This window comes from Thamnophis sirtalis, unplaced genomic scaffold (genome assembly GCF_051295495.1).
Source record: "Thamnophis sirtalis isolate CommonGarterSnake01/CBP01778 unplaced genomic scaffold, rThaSir2_p1.2 scaffold_9, whole genome shotgun sequence".
NCBI classification, from domain to species: domain Eukaryota; kingdom Metazoa; phylum Chordata; class Lepidosauria; order Squamata; family Natricidae; genus Thamnophis; species Thamnophis sirtalis.
Window position 1 is genome coordinate 44139926 of NW_028261389.1, and position 22825 is coordinate 44162750.

The 22825-nt window shown below is 37.3% G+C and overlaps 1 protein-coding gene across 8 annotated transcripts in view; it reads left to right on the forward strand.

Annotated features, from left to right (window-relative positions):
- Positions 1 to 2169: 2169 nt before the first annotated feature.
- Positions 2170 to 22825, forward strand: part of KCNC2 (potassium voltage-gated channel subfamily C member 2) — a 64359-nt gene continuing 43703 nt past the window's right edge. For 5 of the 8 annotated variants that reach the window (XR_001313934.2, XM_014073229.2, XM_087723431.1 and 2 more), the window contains exons 1-2: positions 2170 to 2588; positions 3603 to 4350. Coding sequence is in view for 5 of the 8 variants with exons in the window: in XM_014073229.2 (XP_013928704.2) it covers positions 3622 to 4350 (729 nt within the window). In the remaining 3 variants the exon portion in view is untranslated. Of the gene's footprint in view, positions 2589 to 3104; positions 3243 to 3602; positions 4351 to 22825 lie in introns of those variants that run through there. The other 3 variants (XR_001313933.2, XR_001313932.2, XM_087723430.1) reach the window with 2 other exon arrangements.

The window sequence follows — 22825 nt, forward strand, 5'->3', positions numbered from 1 at the left end:
AACATTTCTGTTCAGCAAAAACATGATGGATCAGAGGCCCTGGGAGAGATACTAGAAAGGGCATGATGACACGACCCTTCTCACAGATACTGATAGTTACTGACATAATTCATAAGGATGCCCGAGAGCAAAAAAAAAAAAGTTCTGCAATGCATTCTTGATGTTATCTTTCAGAGCAGAAGTGTGGAACAGATAGGTTTGATCTATCAGTTACCCATATGATATGAGTTTTGATTATTTTAAAAACAAGAGCAGAAATTAAGGTCATCTTTGGCTGTAATGGATTTTATATGGCAGCATTGTGACTTCCATTCAGTGCTGGTGTACAGTATCAAATAATTTCCTGAACTCTAAATGCTCCACATTTCTTTTCAAATGTTGGTTTTGCCCTAGGCTTCTAGTTTTAAAACAATCATAAAATAAAATCAAAGTGGACTATGAAGTGGACTATGAAGCTGAAAATATTAGGATAAGACATGTAACATCAGGAAATGCTTATTGTGCTGGAGAAAAGTTGTACATCATGTTTTGCCTTTTTATCTTCTTTTACTTACACTAATAAACATGGACAAGTGTATATGGCTGACTTATTTGTTTTAATAGAATTTCACATACAGTTGAAGCAGAGACTATTACAAATTTATTTCATATTTTAATTTCTTTTCAAACACGAAAAACTGCTAAGCATATTCTTCTAAACTACCTTTCAATAATATATGTTGCTGAATTCTCTGTAGTATGAGTCTCATGTGTTAATAATTCTTTATGGATTCTTCAGACTGGGGAATGTGTTTTTAAAAATATATTATGTTTTGATTTCTTAAGCACTAATAATAGTGAAAGAAAAAACATAATATGCAAGAAAGAGTTTAATAAGTTTATAGTTGCAAATATAATTCTGAAATCAATTATTAACAATAATTTTATTAAAAAAGAAATTGATATAAACAAACAAAAAAATTTCCCCAGGACTGACTGGTTAATCCAAAAACATATCATATAGTCACAGAATGTGTTTCTAATAAAATAAAGCTGGAAGGAACACACATATAAATTTGATATAAGCAATGCAGTTACCTGCTCTGCAAATACATTCCTAGACTTTATTGGGTGGAGGCAGTCTCTATCTAGCCTCAGGGTTATTTGGGATGTTTCTCTCAGGGTCTCCTATGTATATTTTCACTATCCAGTATATACATTTCATTTGATATCTTGGAGATATCAGAGATTACTTTGGAGATTCAATTGATATTCACTTGCGAGAGTATGTAAAAGTGCACTTAAATATTTCATAGTTACCTTCAGAAGGTTCTTGAGATTATCAACAATTAAATGCTATCAAATACAAAAAAAAGTCTAACTGCTGAGAATTTGAATGGGAAGCACACATCACAACCTGACCTCCTTCGGATTCCCTGAACCCTGCTCAAAAGAGAGTGATGATCATAAATGAATCGTATTCCTTTTTTATGATTGCATATCCATTACTGAAAGATATTTAAAAATATATTTGTGCGATGCAGTGATTTCTCTCTTCCACTTTCTGAAGGAGGTAGCAGCGTTCATCTCATTCTTCATTTCAAGGTACTTCTAAAGGATTCTCTAGAACTTTGGGATCATTAAGTGCATGCTACTAAATTTGAATTCCTAAGTATTATGGTAGGGTTGTGTTGATCCAAGCTATTCATTCACAGAGACAGCTAGAATATTATAGAAAAATTATTTTGCATGATCAATGAGAGAGAGAGGTAAAACACGAAGCAGATACCTAAAGAAATATCATCATCATCATCATCATCATCATCATCATCATCACTTTTACATTTCCTTCAGTGTTAAGGTGGTCAGTCATTGAATCCTTGAAACCATTAAATATTCTACCAAAGTATTCATGTTCTCTGTGTTGTTCTCACCTGTAGCTAAGTGTCACTTTGCTGCTCCTATCAGATCAAATTAGATGCTCCTATTTTGGTGTAATCAGCATGTAAAGGGAAAAGAGTTAGAGCGTTTTTGTATCTTTTTGATTTTTGGAGGTTTGTTTTTAATGATTGTCGCAATTACACTATCTCCCCCTCCGCCCCCCCCCAAATTGCAAAAGGTCCCTGCCACGAACAGTAATCGCTGGAGAGTGGTGCTGAAAGGACAGCTCTCTTCCTCCGCGTCTCTTAAAAAGAGAAGCAAAGCGAGGAGCCTCTTTCTGGTTCACCTTGGGAGTCATAGAAGGGCCAGTTGAAGAGTCGCCTGCTTAAAGCAGCAGTGGTTTCTTCCTTTGCTGGGAGCCCATTATGTTGATACGCTTTCCACTCCCCATGTTTTTGTGGTGGTTTTTCTCTGCCTGATGCTAAAGCGTCTCATCTATTTTTCACAAGGACAGGAGATAGGTTTCCTAGCAGCAGGTGGGGGTTGCTTTTATTGCGTTCGGAGCTGGCAGTCAAGGGCGCTGGAATGGCCACCTGAAGATGGACGGAAAAGCCGCACAAGGAGGAATTCTTTGTTTGGAACGGACACACAAGGAGTCTGGAGGCAACTGAGAAAGGACAGAGAGCGGCTGGAACGTGAAGAAAAGCCTCTTTCTCTCCGTGATTAAGGTATTGAGATGGATTTGAAAATAAGGGGGGAGGGGAGCGACCATCACAAGATGTTTCTGTTAAACAATTGACAAATAAAATCTAGTATTGGCGATAGGAATGTGCTGGTAAGGTTACATTGGTTCTATTTAGGGTGTGCCCACAGAACGACTTGCTGGGGAGGGGCGTAAAGACTGTTTTTGTCACCAGTAAAGCTCTGGTATTTTCCACCTGGAGGTCTTCTTTTAAAATTAGAAGATGAACAGATGACGCCCTTGAGTTTAGGCAACTTGATCTCAAGAATTCCAAAGAGGAAATATGAGTAAGGTTGACCAAGCTGACGGCTGCTAAAGGGAAACGGCGTTTTAGCGCTGACTGTATTGGAATGGGTGGGCGGGTGCACGTTTATAGGAAGAGTCCAGACCATCATTGGAACAGGAAGGAGGGGAGGAGACAGGGATGAGGGGCAGAAGCCACCTGATAATAAGCTAAATAAGGGTGCTTTTGCAGGAGTGTGAGGACTCTGCGCTGAATTTTGCTCAGGACAATAGCTATTAGGAGTGCTAGGTTTGTTCCTGAGTCGTTATAGAGTAACTTTCTCGCTGCTGAGGTCCAATGACCTCCCTGCTATCCCCACTTTGGAAAGAACTTTGAAGGAGCAAATTAAGAGATGCGGTAAGAGATTGATTTTGCTCAAGGATAAGAGTGTGGAACGGAAAAATAAGGGAAAGGAAGATTCCAGAGTGGGACGATTTCACGTTGGGTACAAGCAGGAGACGGATTCCAAAGGAGGTGCCTAAGTTGGAAAGAGGGGTCCCAGTGCTATGGCTCTGGGATTGTTCTTGTCCACGGGTGTTGGCCCTTCCTTTAAGATCCCGTCTCTTTCCCCATAGGGACGCCCTGGGAGGAGGCTCCTTTCTCCCCCGGCACCCCGCTGGATTCCTTGGTACTTAATACTCTGTTGTCTTTTCCACAGGCGGCCTTAAAATAAGCGCCTTGCACATTGCCCGTCTCTTCTCTCTTTCTCGCCCGCAGTCATGTCTGAGTCACAGAGATGGGGAAGCTCGACGATAACGAGAGGGTGATCCTCAACGTCGGGGGCACCAGGCACGAGACCTACCGAAGCACCCTGAAAACGCTGCCGGGAACCCGGCTGGCTCTGCTCGCCTGCCAGCCCCAAGGCGATTCCCCTGGCGGCGGAGAGGAGCACCACCAGCCGCCGCTTCTCCCCGCCCCCAACCCGGCCCCCAACCCTGGAGGCGGCGGCGGCGGCCCCCTGGATACTGTGGGCGGGAGCGGCTGGAGTTCGCGCGCCAATGGCGTCGTCGTCGCACGTGGCGGGAGCGGCGCGTGCTGCGAATTCTTCTTCGACCGCCACCCGGGGGTCTTCGCCTACGTGCTCAACTACTACCGCACCGGGAAGTTGCACTGCCCGGCCGACGTGTGCGGGCCCCTCTTCGAGGAAGAGCTGGCTTTCTGGGGCATCGACGAGACCGACGTGGAGCCCTGCTGCTGGATGACCTACAGGCAGCACCGCGACGCTGAGGAGGCGCTGGACATCTTTGAGGCGCCCGACCTGATCACCGGCGAGCCACCTGGCGACCCGGACGATGACGAGCTAGCAGCCAAGCGCCTGGGCATCGAGGACGTGGGGGCTCTGGGCGCCTCCTCGTCTTCCTCTGCTAACGGGTCCCCTCTTGACGGAAACGGCGGCCGCTGGAAAAGGCTCCAACCGCGCATGTGGGCACTCTTCGAGGATCCCTACTCTTCCCGCGCCGCCAGGGTAAGCGAGAAGAGCCGGGGAAGGAGGGAGAGCGCACCTAGACAGAGAGTAGGAAGCGCTCCTAATCTTTGAAAGGCCCCCGCTACACCATCCTACATGTGCTTTTTCAAAAGAATCTCCTGAAGGAAATAGAGTTGCAACTTTTGCTGTCTTTATTTTATATATCACCACCACCACAACCACCATAAAAAGCACTTTAATGTACCTTCCCCAGTGTGGCTTCTGCCCAAAATCTAGCCAGTTTGGGGAAGGCTGCCTTTCCCCTTTCCCCCATTTCACATAAGGCAGATCAAGGCTTATAATGGTGATTCGATGTTACATTGACACAGGTAAGTGTGTTGCCAGCATATATATCTCAGGTAAACAAGCTCTTGCCATGTACACTAGACTCATATATCTATGGCTATAGCAGCTGGAATAATGATATACTAACATTACACAAAATAGCCCTGAATGATGATGGTGCTCCAGGGAGGTTATGCACATTATTTGGTATCCAGATGTTGCATAATACCTGTCTTGTTGTAGTGAGTGGGTATGAAATTAGAAGGCATACCTGTCATACAAAGGGAGAGTAACTCATGGTGCCATTCCCATTGAAGACTAACCATCATTAAGTACATTGCACAAAAGTCCAAATTCTTACATCTGTATATTTGTCATGATTATTTCCCCAATAGCTCAGATTGGCATATGCTTGTGAAGTTATTTTGTATGAATAGGTCACCTGTCCATTTTTTTAAAAAAATGATGACAGTTGTTAGATGTAGGAATATGTTGACATCTGGATTTCTTGTGTGTGTGAAAGAGATGGTACCTTATGAAGGAAATGACTTAGTTTTCTGGTATCCACAAAATCAGGTGTGTAAAAGAGAACACTATTTATAAGAGATAGTGTGGGAAAAGTCTTAATAATAAAAACTGGCATGAAGCTATGTAATAATTCACTTACTATGTATTTAAATAACAAAGTTGGGAAACTTCAGAAGAATCTATAGGCCTGTCTACTGAAGTACAGAATAGAGTGTCATGTGTGTAACAAATAGCATTATCTGATTACCCGCCCCCCCTTCCTAGTCCAGGTGCTGGCCACCTAGCAGTTCGAAAGCATGCAAATGGGAGTAGATTAATAGGTATCATTTTAGTGGGAAGGTAACAGAATTCCATATGCCTTTGGTTGTCTTCAGACAACACTTGCTCCATTGGCCAAGAAACGGAGAGTCAGGCACAACTGGACAGGGAAACCTTTACCTTTACTGCAACAAAACATTTGATCCTCAACAGAATACCTTATACTAGGAATAAGTTCCAGCAAAAAGGAATGAGTTACATCTACACAGAATTGATCTGAAATCTTGTAGAATAGCTATGTCAGAGAAGTAGAACAGAATGGGTAGCTTATACCTTATTGACCTGTGCTTATAACTGGCTAGCACACTTTTGAATAAACATCCAATGATAAAAATGCAAATATACCAAATAAAAAAACAGAATATTTATTAATCACCACAAAGTGGCAAGAGTTTTCCAGAATTGTTTGAAATAAGTACTTCCTCATCTAAAACGATCCACAGAAAGCTAGAGAAACATTCGGTATTATCCATAAGCTAGATGACAATATTTGTTTGTTCAGATGCTTTAAAGTGTTGAATCCAGATGTGTAGTGTGAAAATAATAACTACTATTTTAGATTATTTAATGGATTAAAACTTTCATGGAAAGAAAATGCTACCTCTATGTAGAAATATATTAAGAGGTAATTTATTTTGAATATTAATTATTGAGGTGCAAATGACAATGGAGGATTTTTCTAGGAACAAGAAATCAAAAGAATATGAGTATTGAACATTATTTTATATTAATTCAATTTCAGAAAGTGTTGCACAGAGAAAAAATAAAATAAAACAAAAATGTGGCCATTTATGTATTAAAAGACATATTAACATTGAAAGGCTAACCTTTGCAGCTGATTGTTTAATGGATAAGCTGCTATTAAAAGTTATAAAAGTCCCTGATAATGTTATAGCAGTTAAGCAGTTTTACTTAAATTACAAATTAGTTTTGTAATTAAACCAAAAAGTTAAACTAATTTCACTTCCACTTTATTGTCATAGTCAGCTAAGTAGTGTTATTTCTGAACTTCAACTGATATTTCTATTTTATTCACTCTTTACTATAGTGTTCCAGTTGGAACTGTGAACTTAAGTACTTCATTTCTCTGCTTGTAATGGAGAGGTGGACTGTGGCTATATGTAAACTAACTGCCTATTGGAAAAGACCCTCACTGGGAAGGTTGTCTCAAGGGACAAGTGGTGTGGGTGGAAAAATGCAGTTTTAGTTATATTAAAAGCCACCACTTATATACCTTACCTATGGAATATCTCCAGTATTCCATAGGTAATATAAATTTGTCCCAGGCTCACTTGTTCTAAGTGTAAGCAATAGGTGTAATAGAACTGCCACAAGCTAGTCACCCATCTTCCGCTTCATCTTAAGCTTTCCTTCAGGTAACCTGTTTATTCCTCCTAGCTATGGCTGCATATGACCAGCTAGCATATCCTACATATGAAAGGAACATCTATTTACATTGAGCTATTGACTTGGAGGCTGAGTAGAAGGGAGAATACTACGATACAGTGGTTTCACTAAATCTCATCTCATCAATTGCCTGCTGCATTTTTCTGGTACTGTAAAATAATTTTCTTTCAAAAGTGTCTGAACTTCACTGTAGAGAGACAGGGTGTAGAACAACGGGGTTCCATTTTTTTCACACTGTGATGGCTGGTGTGGTGACCTAAGACTAAAGAGTTGTAAAGTGTGTGTGTGTGTGTGTGTGTGTGTGTGTGTGTGTGTGTATACATATGCACACATACACATATATGCACACATACACATACAAACACTCACACATATACGGCACATATATAATACATAACACACATACTCACCTGTTCTGACCTCCTCTGTCCAGTAATGAAAGCCGAGACAAGTTTAATTAGAATGTCCTTTAGTAACAAGACCAGAATCTCGGTGGCTGAAAGCGAAGCAAACAAACAGATAAGGACCTTGGCAGCAAGTCCGACAAACCTTGGCAGCAATTCAGACAAACCTTGGCAGCAATCCAGCCTGCCAAGTTAGTTATGTTCTCTTTAGTCAATGCGTTGACTTCTGCAAGAGGGGCGTGTCACAAGCAGTTTTTTTTTATAGCCTGGAGAGGAGCCTAATGACCACCAGCTGAGCGCAATTACCTCCTATAATTGCGTAATTATTCTTGACGCTGAGTAGCTCTTCGATGGCGTGCATCCAGGAACAACTCACTGCTGGTTTCTGGATCACTCTCCCTTGTCTCCTCCCCACTGGCCCAAGGCTCAGGCGCCACCTGGTGGCCAACCAGTCTCTTTGCGCCCTGCTCAGAGTTGGAACCCTGTCCAGGGTCCTCCACATCCTCCAGGGCCGACTCATAGGGCCCCTCGCTGTCGGAGTCTGGTGGCAGCTCCAACGGCTCCTGCACAACACTCACCATTGCATGATATGAATAGAACCTGATTACTAAAGTATACTTTTCAAAAATACCACATATATATAAGAAATAGATATGTGTAGCTGTCAAGCTTGATACCTGGTGCCTATATGGACACATCCATAGTTTTCTTGGAAATAATACAATTTAGGAACAATATAGAATCTATTCCATCGACTTTTGAGAGGAATATTGTTCAGTTTTTGATCCTAGTCTACATTCTTAAAAATCCTAGGAAGTGCCCCCTCCAAAGCTAATTTTAAGTCACAGGTATAAAGTCAACTATGTATTGTTATTTTCTGAGGTATATAGAATATAATAGCTAGGAAAGAATACCATAAAAGGTTGCTATTAAATTATAGATAATTGTATTGCTGTCTATTAAAATAAATAAAATAGTTCAACAATATTATAAGAAAGAATGAACCATACTTTTAAAAAAATGCACATGAATCTCATAAAAAAGTACACAATAATATAATCACTTAGAAGTTTGATAACTCCAGTATTATGTGTTGATTGAAGTGGGATTGTGCCTAATTTGAAGTAGACTTTTGAATGGGAGTTGCTCAGAGTTGGCTGGAAGATGGGAAACTATATACATTTTAAAATAAATAAATACCATTCTTCTTTAATTGACAATTTCCAGAAATCCTGTCATATAATTTCTACCATTTAAAGATAAAAAAATGTGAAAATTATTAAACTGGAAAGGGTTGGGTGATATAGTTCTTGCTCCTCCATGATAGAATGCTGAATTTCTTTATTTATCAGGAACTGTATTTTATAAATATGTTTTTATAATATATAGATATATCCTTAAAATTTTTAAAAATATATCAGATGATTTCCATTCAATTTTCCTTACTGATATCCACGTCCTATTTTCATATAACAATCTTTGTTTCTGCCTTGATTTAATTTCTAGATCCACAAAGATTCCTAATTAATATTAAAACCATTACATTCACTGGAGAATAAATAGTGAATTCAGAGGGATGTGGTTTTGAATAAGCAGATTTAGATTGCTATTTATATTGACATAAAAGATTTGTGAGATCCAGTTTAATGTATGGTTGTAGCACTAACTTAGAAACCTGGAAACTCATGGGGAACCATGCATTCTACTCCTGCCTAAGACACAAAACCAATTAGGTAATCTTCAGCCAGTTTCAGCCCTGGGAAGCAGGAAATGGCAAACCACTTTGAAAAACCTTGTCAAAAAATTGTATGTATTTGTCAGACTACTGCCAAATATCAACAATGACTTGCAGGAATACACAAAAAAGTTATATTGGGTGAGCCCTTGATTCACAAGATGATTTGTAATATAATTTCTATTACATGTAAAAAGAAAGGAACGTGATTACAGTGTATTAGAATTTAAGAATTTCCTTTTTTCCTGTTTTGTATATGGTATTGACCTTAAACTTTTTAAAAATTCTATGTAGCTACAGTTACTTATATCAGATCTCCTTCATTTAATCTATATGATTTGTATTTTCTTTTCTAAAGCAATCACAAAGGGAATGAACATCTTGAATCATATGAAATTCATTGACTAGTGCTATATTTGCCAGAGGCAGATGATGGTTCATGTGATCAGTGAGATTCACCTCAAACAGATTTGAGGCATGGAATGTTTCTACAGTGAGAATAACTTTAAATAGTCATCAAGCAATACATTTCGACTGAACCTAGATAAAACAAATAATTAATCTTCATGCTTCATACCAAATATTTAATATATTATTATTTTTCTTTAAAAAACACAATTGCTACTAACAACTTATAATGAATAGCAGAGTATTTTGGATCAGGAGTCTGAAGATCAATGTTTGAAGGCAGTTGATCCTCATGGATTAACATTTGATTGGATGTGGGTGACGAGTGAGCAATTGCTATAGAAAAAAGGAGGTTTGACTACTAATTTTAGGCTTCCCATGACTCATACTCTTGCTACATATTTATTAAAGATAATTTCTTTCATTTTGTAACAAAAGTAGTTTCTAATGGTGTCTTTTCTGTCCCAAACAACTTACTCTATGCCTTAGCTATAATTTGGAAGATTTTTTAAATTTATGGCATCTTTATGAAACTGCAATATTGAACACGTACATGGCATATATATTAAAAGCAGAAATTAAAAAAAAACATAGCTTTAAGCTAGCATTTTAAAAATAGATAATTCTGATTTTTTATTATATTAATTTCAGTTTGGTCAACTCAATTGTTTCAATTCCTTGATGATAGTAATTGCCATTTTTTCATATTTTGCAGCTGAACAAAATCTTTTCTGAAATGTGAAATCCAAAATTGTATGTATCATTCTTAGTGCTCTTGTACTACAGATTTACACAACAATGTTACAATATTGGTAATTTTGCTTTCAAATTCTTTTCTCTAATAAACACAAAACTAAATTTGCCTTTACCATAGCGATCATTTGTCACTTTCATGCACTTTGTCACAGTTTGAAAAGATCCTTTAAGAACTTTTTCATTGTAATCATTGGCTGCCTCACTTTTCATCCCTTTTGTTAAATTATAGACTGAATAACAGAGAGCAAATGATTATCTATATCAAGAAGTTCCTGCAATTGATATTGTAGTCTTATCTGGTAATTGGTACTTTTACGTTCTGCCCCCAGAAATATCTCCAGATACTTCCTGAAGATTAAGGTACAATCTCTCTATGACAACTCATTCCTTTAATTCCTTGGTCCAGAAGCCAAGGAATGGTTCCATGTAAAACAATGGTTCCATATAAATGAAATTCATCCTAACCTTCACAACTTCAATCAAGAATCAGTTGAAACCATGTCTAACTTTCCCAGCTTTTAATGTTAGAGAAATGCAGCTGGGTGTCATTAGATACTTCCTTGATTCACCTAAGTATAAGAAGAGTACAACCTTAGACTTACAAGAGTCTGTTATAGCCACCTTCAATAAAAGTAGTTTTAGTTTCTTGTGGAGTTGATTGTTGATCTGATCTATTTGGTGGAGTAACCAACTTGCATCCCCTTTGTTGAATCCCAGTAAAATAATTCTATCAGGCAGGCCCAAGCTAATTAGCCCAAGCTAGTAATCCATATCTTTAAAAAACACTAGAAGCTTCATACTCAACAAGTTTTAAATAGTGATTACATATATTTTCTAGGAGAAAATGGTTTTGAAATTGTCCCTAGGAAACAAATTTGAGTACATTTATTTATTCATTTTTATGTATTATGAAATACAAGTTTAATATACTTGTTTAGAAAACAGTTTTATCAGTACTGACTATCATTTTTCAGTCACACTATTTGACTATTCTTTAGAGTCTGGCAATGAAGGACTATTATTATATACAACAATGGGAATACAAAATATTTATTATGGGTCTTATTATGTTATATTCATATTTCTAAAGCTGGTTTAAATTAAAATTGAGGGATTCTTTTTAACATTTTCGAAATAGCTTGAGAGAAAGCAATCAGAAGACCAACTCTTCTGTTAGAGAGATGGAATGAGATTCCTTACTGCCCAGCATCTGCATTTTCCCTATCTTTGGCTCAACTGTCTAATGCTCCTCTTGTTGCCATGGAAACATATCAGCTTCTGGCTTGTTTTCATCAAAAATAGCACCCTTCTGCCATTTAAGTTTTAGAAAATATTTCCCATAATTTTCCAACAAATATTTTGTAGATTATCTACAATGTCATTTCAAACAATGGTTTCATATAAATGTATGCACATATATCCACAATCAACTATGCTACAATAATCCAGAGAAACACTTCAAAATCATGATTCAACCATAGTTTACATAAGTCTGTCTGGAACAGAAGTTGGCTTTAAATGTTCATATAAGCAGCTCCAGATAAACAAAATGTGGGCTTTTAATTTGGAAAGCTTCACAGACTCACTCCCCCCCCCTTTCTCTGTGTAAAGCTAAACATAATGGGCACTTTCTCAGATTTTAACATTTGTTTATATTTAAATATTTTAAAATGTAAACTACATGGTAATGAGCATGTAAAATGGAAAACTCAATAAAAATAACTGAGAAGTCTTGACTGTAGTCACAAACATCCATGGTGTAGGATATAATCTTGCAATGATGGGATTCAAGAAAGGGAAGCTGATGAAGAAACACATTTATTTTGTTGCCAATGTAACTGCAAATGTGATGCTATAACCTAGAATTAGTTAAGATTTTTTCTAAGCTTCATAAAGTGTGTAATGAAGATGATGTCAAGTAAAAAAAGCATTCTAAATAATTAATCTACTCTTGCAATTACTTTTGCCCCAATTTTTACTACATGAAGTCAGTATTCTGAACGCACATTAAAATGTATTTATTTTACAAATTTCTCAGAATATCTAGAAGGTATAAAAATACATAACCTATATCTGTTATTCATTGAGATTGGCTGTTTCAGAATTTAAGTCATGAAATGTAGTATTGACAATTATAAAACTGTAGCCTGTTTTTAGGGAGTCACTGTGGTAAAGCAAAAGCAAAACAGATTACTTATTTGATGTACTGACAACTATAAGCACAATATTTGGCATTCTACCAAACATTTCTCTTCCTAGTCTATTCTTTAATTGTTTAAGTTAGGAGTTAGCATTGGGATCTCTGACAATATCATTAGTTTGGCTTTGTAAAGTTAATTTATGTGTAAAAAGCATAACAAAAGTAATGCAGGATACTATTATTACTGCATGTCAGTATTCATGAATGACTTCAAATTAATATTCAAGAAATGTGTAGTTTATACTTTATATACATTCATTTAAAAGTTAGCATTTCAAATTCAGCATTTCAAAGATATTTAGACACTCTACTAATTCAATTCTAATGTGGCATAGTTCACTGACTTCAGTTTGTACAGTAAATAAATCACTTTACTTAACAATTATAATTAAACTAAAATACTTCCTTCATAAGTAAACATTAATGAAATGGCTGTAAAATACCATAGATTAATTCTATGAATTTCCCTGAAATGAATAATCCACAAAACACAGATCTGAATTAAATCCATTATTACTACGGGTAATCCTCAACTTGAAACAGTTCATTTAGTAACCATTCAAAGTTACAACGGCACTGAAAATGCGATTTATGATTATTTTTTAAACTTATGACCACTGCAGCATCCCCATGGTATGGGATCAAAATTATAGCAATAGCAGTTAGACTTATATACCGCTTCATAGGGCTTTCAGCCCTCTCTAAGCGGTTTACAGAGTCAGCATATTGCCCCCAACAACAATCTGGGTCCTCATTTTACCCACCTCGGAAGGATGGAAGGCTGAGTCAACCCTGAGCCGGTGAGATTTGAACAGCCGAACTGCAGAACTGCAGTCAGCTGAAGTAGCCTGCAGTGCTGCCTTTAACCACTGCGCCACCTTCAAACACTCGGCAACAGACTCATATTTATAACAATTGCAGTGTCCTGTGGATATGTGATTACCTTTTGCAACATTATGACAAAGTCAATGGGAAAGCCAGATTCACTTACCAACCGTATTATAAAAACATGTTAAGATTGCTAAAATAAATACAAAATCTAAATGATTAAAATGATTCCATAAAAGAAAAGATAAGGATGCACATACAATCTGAAAAACAAAACAAAATGAAGCAAAATAGAATACAGCACAATGTTACTAATACTATTCATAAAATTATGATTTAGTAATAAAAGGTATTGGAAGGTTTAATAAATGGATTTATTAAAATTCTAATGTACATAGTAGAAAGCAGACATTTACAAATAATTACAACTTAGACAGTATCTTCATAGTAAATAGACAGCTAACAAATGAACCACAAGATAAAGAATATAATAAGATAAATGTATGTTCAGTGAATATGCAGCAACCATAGCTAAGAACCATAAATAATAAAAATGAGAATAACTTTTGGTAAATTAATGAACTGGGAATGGAACATCAGGAGGTCAACAAAGGTTAAGGTTGTTACTATTCTAGTTATCATAGCTGGCTTTTCCTATTCCTGTTTTAAATACATTACATCCAACACCTATAGAAGGCATAACCTTTGCATTTCTCTGAGAAGTCTGTTTAAAAACTGAAGTAATCTTTTTGAGTAATGAGATTGAATGTGAATAGCTGCTGAGGGAGGAAAGAATTGCTTGGAAATAGTTGGAGACCATGTGATTTTGAAAGGTTTTTCCTCTTAAAACAGCCACATCCCACACAATTTAAAATCTGGAGGGCCATTTCAAAGACACAGATCAAAAATATAGGAAGATCTTACTTACATATTTCTTTTTAAAAAAAGAATATCTCTTAAAGTTCCTTGATTTCTTAACTTCTCTAATATCTTTTAAGAATTTATGTATTAAATAAATAGATACCAAGAAACTTAAATGGTAGTTACATTATTCATAGAAATGAAAGGCAGCATGGAATTACGTGAAAAGAAGAAAACTAAAACAAATCATCACAAAATCTGCCACATGATCTAAGAATGCAAACCCATGAAGCTACCACTAATGAAATTCTAAAATTATTACAAGTTTATATATACTCTATTAAAAGAAGAAATCCATTAATTTCACAATATTTCACTACCATTTTTAATATCCACATTAAAATTATATTATTTCTACTACAGCGTTTTATCTCTTATCACTTAGGTTCAGACCAAATCACTATTATAGGTAGTTATCAGTGAGCTAAGTTATCTTGGTATCATTATAGTATCCTATTGATAATTTTGTCTGGTTTGATACAAATTGCATTTCAAAAATTGTTGGTGGATCTATCCTATTGGGAGAGTATATAAATGTATACTGCATATCATCATGGACAGGATTACTCTGTGAGTCAAATCATTCTAAAATTGCTTGATATTGCATTCAATATCTATCTGGTGTGCAAACATGTATAATACAATCATATCTGAGAAAATGGTTGATTGGAACAGTCCTTTATATGCTAATTTTTCACTATATGGGAACATTTTGATTTGTGGAATGATTTGAAAAAAGCTTATCTGTCCTAAAACAGTCCTGTAAAAATACTAGTTAATGCCATGCTTAGTAGACGCAATCCTTGACTTACAACCAGTTGTTTAATGACAATTTGAAGTTACATCAGCACTGAAAAAATGATTTATGACCATTTTTCATACTTACAACCATTGCAGGAACTCCAAGGTCATGTGATCAAAGTTTGGATGCTTGGCAACTCGAATATGTTCATGACAATTGTAATCTTCCCAGCCGGCTTCCAGCAAGAAAAGTCAATGGGGAAAGCCAGATTTGCTTAATGATTGCAGTGATTTGCTTAACACCTGTGGTGAAAGGATCATAAAATGAGGCACAATTCACTTAACAACTGCCTTGGTTAGCAATAGAAATTTTGGGCTCAATTGTGGTCATAAGTCTAGGACTACCTGTATCTGAACTAAAATTTGAAAGAAAAGATTGAAGGTATTAATTCTGTTGGCCTAGGCCCTTTACAGTATTGTACAGGTTTGGAAACAGTTGTGTGAAATTATGTAGTTCCTTGTGTTTTACAAGAAATTGAGATTATTTTTAAATCTTGGTTCTATAACCCTTTTTAATTTCATATTGGTGTACAATTTACATGGGAACAGCAAGAAGCAGAGAATATCCATCCAATTCATTATGTACAATATCTTGAATATGGAATTCTGGGCACAGCAAAGTTCTGGTTCTGATACACTTCATCAGGGAGAAGTTGCTATTTGCTAAATGAATACAAACATAAGAATTCAAATTCATTTCTGTGGAACTAGAGATGCGATAACAGAAAAACATTCCTTAAAAAGCATTCATGTTTTACTTTATCACAAGTCACATTGCCTTCTATAATACATGCAGCTGTTTGAATGACTCATACGTGTGACAACATCTTATTGTTACTTGTGGACTTCTTTTTGAGAAGAAAAGTCCACAGCTTTGAAATGTGATTATAAAGTAAAAGCACTAGGATTAACTATCCACAATCATCTTTTAAAAGGAACTTTTTCCTCTCAAAGACCTTATAGGACCTAACAGTATCAGAAAAATACTGATAGATTGAAGTAGCATGACTATTCTATTGCAATGGCCATTTAGCTGATTTTTTTGGTATAGTTCCTTATATTAATCTATAGAGTTTTAATTACATAGTGTACTTCCCAATTGAGAAATAGCTTTGAAATTCCAAGCTATAATAGAGAAAATAAGTGGAAATAGAACATGGAGTATTGAATATTGTAAATTCTGTAATCTGCATTAATACAATAATAATATCCATTTACAATAAATAATAGTGCAACTATATTTTGCATTATTCAGTCTGCATTTGGAATAAAATGCACTGGTTACACAAGCTAACTGGAGTGAAATGAATCAAATGACATCTAGACAATGAATCATTTGTCTAGATGTCACAATGCAGGCTCTGCCCATTATGTACTTTTGTGCAGTACTGTCACATAAGTACAAAAGGGTAGTGTTTTTGTAATAATTTCACAGCACACATTTTGTCACTTCCTCCCCTTTAGCATCCTTATGTGGGCAACATATCTTAAAAGGATATTTGCAAACCATATTGTGTCTAGACAGGAACAGCCAGGAGTCTGGAAATCAAAATCAGTGAGACATGATTTAAAGAGCCTGCTATGTTTAGCTGGAGAAAATGAAATCAAGGGGAGATGCAACAGTAATATTCAAGTATTGCAAAAGCTGACCTGTGGAAGAGAAGTTATATGCTATTCCATATAACTACCATAGAAGAGCTACAGAACTCCACCAGTAGGTAAAATGGCAGAGAATTGAAATTTGGCTAAAAGGTAGAGGAAAGAAAGTCATTATCTGTGGAAATAGTACAAAAATCCTGAACTGACAATATTTAAATTGTGGCATTGACAACTATCTGTCAAGATAGACTGTTTAAATTATTATACAAACCTTTTTTGTTAGAAAGTTTTCCTTATATTTAAATTCAATCTAAATAGTTGCACTTTTTACTGATTATTTTTGATCCTAGTTTCTGTGACAATATAAAATGCAGAGTAGTTCCTGAGCTTCCTCTCTATGGCACTGTTTTATGTAGTTGAACATTGATATCATCTTTGTTTCTCCAGGCTGAGCATTCAGTTTTTTCTCACCAAGTCCATCCAGCACTTTTGCCACTCTCCTCTAAATCTGTTCTAACATATGCAAATACTTTTGAAGTTATGGTGACCAGAAGCAAATACCAAATACCTAATACTTATTAGTGCATAGCAGAAGGGAATCTTAATGCAACATTTCTTATACAGCCTAGAATTGTGCTAACTTTTCCAGTAACTGTCTCACATTGACAGCATTCATCTTTCTGTCAATGACTACACTGTTCTTTCTTGTGAAGTAATACTCCAAAGCCATGAATTCCCCAGCTTGTCTCTGTCTCATTTTTTCTTCCCCAGCTTTCTTTTTAGTCCAGTCTTTAAAGTGGTCCAGATTATAGTCACATTCTCTCTTCCTGGGTATTGGTCAAACCTTCCAATTTGGAACAGCTACAAATTTAATAAGCAATTCAACAGTCATGCTATCCAGTTCATAAAAAAGTTTAATAATATTGCAGCAAGAGAGACCTGTAAAAATCCTACTGGTTTTTGTTCTCAGTTTGATGTAGACCATCATAGCTGGATCTCTGAATATGGTTTTTAGCCATTATGGACTCATCCTACTGTAACTTATCCTCTCTGTAATTCTGCCACCTATTCAAAATTAGTATAAATGATTGCAAGGACATTCTGATTTGAGAATGGAGCTGCCAATATTGGAATCAAAATGTTTTGACACCTTCAGAATTGGCAGTCTTTAAAGAACATTTTTCCTGTTGAATATGGCTGCTACTTAGTGTGCTATATACCCAAATTACACATTGGAATATGAGAGAGAAACCTCAGGAAAGGATTGTGAATCAGACCGAAGATGAATTAGATATCTCTAAGGTGTTTTGCGTGCATTAAAAACTAATCAGAATTGCCCCATATGCCCAGGATCAGTTTTGTGGTGACCTGTCAGACCACAACCATATTCTATGTAGCCTTTGAGGTCAATTCTTTTTATCTGACAAAGCTAGCGCCTGGCATAAAAAGCTGAGAAATAAATATAAACCAATTTGCTTTTAACACAGAGAAAGCATAACCATTTCTATAGGTAAATTGTCTTGAATATGTATCCAAGAACCAAGAGCCAGCTGCAGCCTGACAGTCTGATTTGAAAGAGGCTCATTAACTATGACATGTCTTTGAAATCCAGATGAAAAACATTGCAGCCCAAGCTTAACATTTAGACAGAAATATAACCAAAGGAGTTATCAAAGAATTAGTTTTAAAATGGCACAGAGAAATTCAAGTTGTGATGCTTTGTGTACACAGTGAAAAAAGGAACTTTTCATTTTTAAATTTTAACATGGAGTGGGAATTTCTTTCTGCATAAATAATATTATTTAACCTTTAAAATACCTTTCTAACAATTCCTCCCTTGATTTATTCATGTAGGTTCTTAAAGAGATATTTTTATATTTTGTGTGCATATCTAGGCTGTTTAAATCTCATTGCCTTGTACTAAAAGTACAGAGAACTACAAAATAATATTAAATATAATTATATTTAATTCAAAAAAGTTGTTTATTTCAATTGAATTAACAGTTTTTCCAGACCATTAAAAAGGAAATAAAAATAACTAATGAAGATACAATGAGAGTGATAGAAAACAAAGTACAGTCCATTTAAGAATGCAGAGAAAGGTCTTCCATATCCAAATCATTTTTTGTGGAAAACCCAATTAAAAGTTTAAGAGGGAAAAAAAGAATGTTTCAGTCAAACCTTCAATTCTTTTTAATTTTAATTATTCCCATCACTGCTTTCCCTTTTCCCTCTTCATCCTCTAGAACAGTTGTTTAAATGAGCAGCAGAATGACAAAGAAAAATGGCGAAAGTTAGGTTTTCCTTCATTAAGTAAGCTCTTTTCTCTTAGACTCAACTTTTACTACGTCGTCTCTCACATCTGCCAGAATGTACCCTTCCAAGCAATTTAAGCAGGACTTTTTTCAGGATTGCTGAAAAAAGCACTAAGGTAGTTCAAATTCTATTAAAGAAAAAAATTCATTTTTCATTTTTTGGTGTAAGAGCAGGTTTGTCTCAATATCATGATTGATTGATTCATTAATTGATTATGTGCTGTCAAGTCTATGTTAGCTCTTAGTGACTACGGTTGCCATAGGGCCCACAACCATAGAGTGCAGTCCTAGAGCAGCTACTGCTGGAAGAATCGGAAGCTAAGTTCCGGAGTTCGGAAGCCGGAGAAGAAGTTATGCTCAGAGTGCGGCGGCGGTGGTGAAAGTGGTGCTGGCGCCCTGGCCCTGGTGAGGCTGAGAGGCATGCAAGCTGGGGGCAGAATAGGGGCTTGCGCAACCACCCTCTCCAGCCGGGCAGAGCTCCATGCACTGACCTAGGTGTATCCCGAATGTGCCAAACCATGGGAGCTGGGGGGGGGCAGAGCACCATGTTGCTTGGTGCCTTAGGGATACCCCCTAGGTCAGTGAATGGCACTCTGCCCGGCTGGAGAGGGGTTTTGCTGGGCGGCTGCTCATGAGCATGGTCACCTCATGGCTGCTTCATCCCTGAGGCTGTGCCCAGTTCTTCGGGAGCCCGCTTGCAAGGGAGGAGCCACCCGCCAACTCCCCCCTCTGCCCAGACAGAATGCCACTCCCCAACCTAGCAGTATCCCAAAGGCGGCAAGCAGCGTGAGCGCCTTTCTCCCCCCCGGCTCCTGTGGCTTGGGATACCGCTAGGTCGGTGAGCGGTGCTCTGCCTGGCTGGAGGAGGGGTTGTCTAGGGGGCTTATTTTCAAGGGGGGGCTTATATTTTTGCCAACACGAAAAATGTGGCAAGCCTTAGTTTCAGGACAGGTTGTATTTTCGGGGAAACATGGTATGTCTGTCTTCGGAGAACTCAAATTATTATGCCCCAATTCAGTTGCCTGCTTAATGAAAATAAATAAATATGAAGGCAGACAAATGTTTTGCACATGACTGTAGGAAAATGCAGCTCAGAATCTTCTCAAGTTTAACTTGCTGTAGCAGATATTCCAACAGGAGTGTTACATGAGAGTTATATTTTGTAGCAGCAGTATGCATTTTCTTAATATTTCTAATATAGAATACTTCTGCTTAGAACAAATACTGTATGTAACCATGTTGAAACGGAGAGAAAAATGCTGAAATTATGAAAGCATGCAACCTTGAAAATAGGATGTTATGAATTATGGTAACTGGTGTCAAGTGTAAATGTAAATGAATGACATTTTGGAAAGGAAATGTCACTTAACAGAAATGGCTGTTTTACCACTATTTTCCTTATTTTTGGAAGTGCCAGTTTTATTATAACCTGTTATACTAAAAGCAGATGCTTGGCATCAGTATGATCCACAGTGATCCAACATCTGCATTTTAAACAGTCTTCTTGTTGCATTTACCTTTTTCTAGTCATATAGAGAAAAATAACTATAGGCTAAAAGTTGCCTGCCTACAGCTCTGTCTGTAGATGGTGGGAATATTTAATGATTTATTCTCGTTTAAACGATATTTCTGGTGTAAACATTAACTACCAAATCAACCTTAGGCATATGTGATATTTAGAAATTTTGAATGAATCTAATTGCTGCAACAGTCTTAATTCATAACTCCTTTTACAATACTGGAAAATCGGTTTAATGCTTCTTCTTTGATAAATGTTCTTTTAGAAAGCAATATTTAAATTATTTCATTCTTTCACACCCTTCTAGGTTTTTGCAAATTTCATCCCATTCCATTAACCACAAAACATTTACACTCGCTTGTGTTTTATGAAAGGAAAATTGTGTGAGAACAAATTTTGCAGGCCAATTTCTCATTTCAGATAATGATCCAAAGCAGGCCAGGCTAATTTTATAGCTCCCAATTCCACCTTTCAAGCAGACTGAATGACTTTTGTATTCCTCTTAATTTTGTGGTAATAGTAATATTAGAATATATGAATTCCACTCATGTGGTAGATAAATTATTATGTTGTATGGTTACTATGTTCAGTTGCTATTCCTGACATCTTTCTATATGAAACCTATATTCCCACACCGAATACTAGCCATATTGTATAGTAATTTGCCCAGAAAACTAGTAATCCTATTTTAGAGGAGTGAAATCTGTTATGGGTTTTCATTCATGAAATATGGTGATTGTTAACAGTCCTAGGGGAAAAATATGTTAGCAATCCAACTTTCTGTCCTGTTTTCTATTGCTGTTCATGTAATCCTTTATTGTTTAGAATAGAGGTAAAGATTGAATTGTTTTTCAGAAATTTTAATTTAAAGAATTGAATGCTATTACTGGATGCTTGGGGTTTGATTTTTATGATTTCATTTTTATGGAATTACTAGTTTATAGTTTGCTAAATTGTAGCAGCCTATAAAAACAGGATAAGTTAATAGTTATAACTTATTTAGAGTTCCTTCTAGCATACTTTTCCCTTAATGCATAATAATTATTTACTAGGCTAGCAAATATAATATCAGTTAAAAGTTATTGGTACTGTGGTTAGACTTTGCTATTGGTATAATATTGATATGTTTGGTTCCTGGATTAGCTGGGTGTATATGTTCAGTTATAAATGTATTAGCTGATATGGAAGTGGCAGGGGAAGTATTTTGTGTAGGGTGGTATAGAAAAACTAGTAGTATATATATTGCCTACATTTTTGGGGTGTAAAAGTTGATACTACAATAAATATATTCTAAAATTATCTGTAAGTAAATCAGAGACAGTTACTGGTTTTCCCTGAAAGTAAGACCTATACCAAAAACAACCCCTAGCATGATTTTGATACATGCAGCCTACCCCCAAAATAAGCCCTAGTAAAGAAAGTCATCAGCCCGAGGGCAGAGGTGGGCATGGGCAGCATAGGAGGCACAGAGTATCTGGCAGCAGCTGTGGGCAAACAGAGAAACAGTGGGATGAAGTGGGTGAGCCAACATGTATAAATCACAGACCCAAGGGCAGAAAATAAAGCACTGCAAAAAAAGTAACTAAAGGGAGGGAGTTCTATGTTGCTTCTGGTTATACCGATTCAGAAGCCCACATAAATTGAAGGCCTGAGTTGAAGCAGTAATTCCCCCCCCCCCAACCAAGGGGGGGGGATGATGAAGTTATAAGAGAAAATTTATTCCTCAACTCTGCCCTCTGGGCTCAGAACAGCCAACAACTACCTGCCTAACCACATGTCCCCTCACAAATATGGGCAGCGATCCCTGAGTTGGCGCTTAGCATGGTGTTTCCTTCCCTTCCCGGCCAGTGTGACTCTAGCGGCCAGGTCTTAGCGCCAATCTTCGCATGTACATGCAGCACAACTCCGTGTAGTAGTGGGACCAGCAATATGGATAAAGTGCTCCACTGAGCTCGGCCTGGAGCTGACTCAGCCCCTTAATCATAGCTCCATGGATTGGCTGAGTCAGCAAGGGCCAGGAGTTGACTCTCATTCTTTCTGGGCCCCTAGAGGGATTTCTGGTGCATTCTCATGAGCCCTGGCCCTGCATGTGGCACCAGGCAACCTCGATGTCAAGGGCCCCTCTCTTTTGCAGATCACTGTATGGCTCTGGAGCAAGTGGTGACTATGGTTTGCACTCTTTCAGGCCTGGCACTTGGGTCTTGCTCAGACTGCTGCTACTGGTATGATGAGGCAGAAGGCTGAATGGTGCATCAGGATTGCGCCCTGCCGTGTCTCTGCCCGGCTGCTGGGCCTGCTGCACCTACTGGTGGTGGCCAAATGGGCTTTTCACCTTCCTGCCTGTGCTGCTCTTGGCCACCCTGCTGGCCAATTGACACCAGCAGAGCAGACTCAGGAGAGATAAAGGCCTGAAGAGCATTGGGCTCTGTCCGAAGCCCAGTGCCACCATTT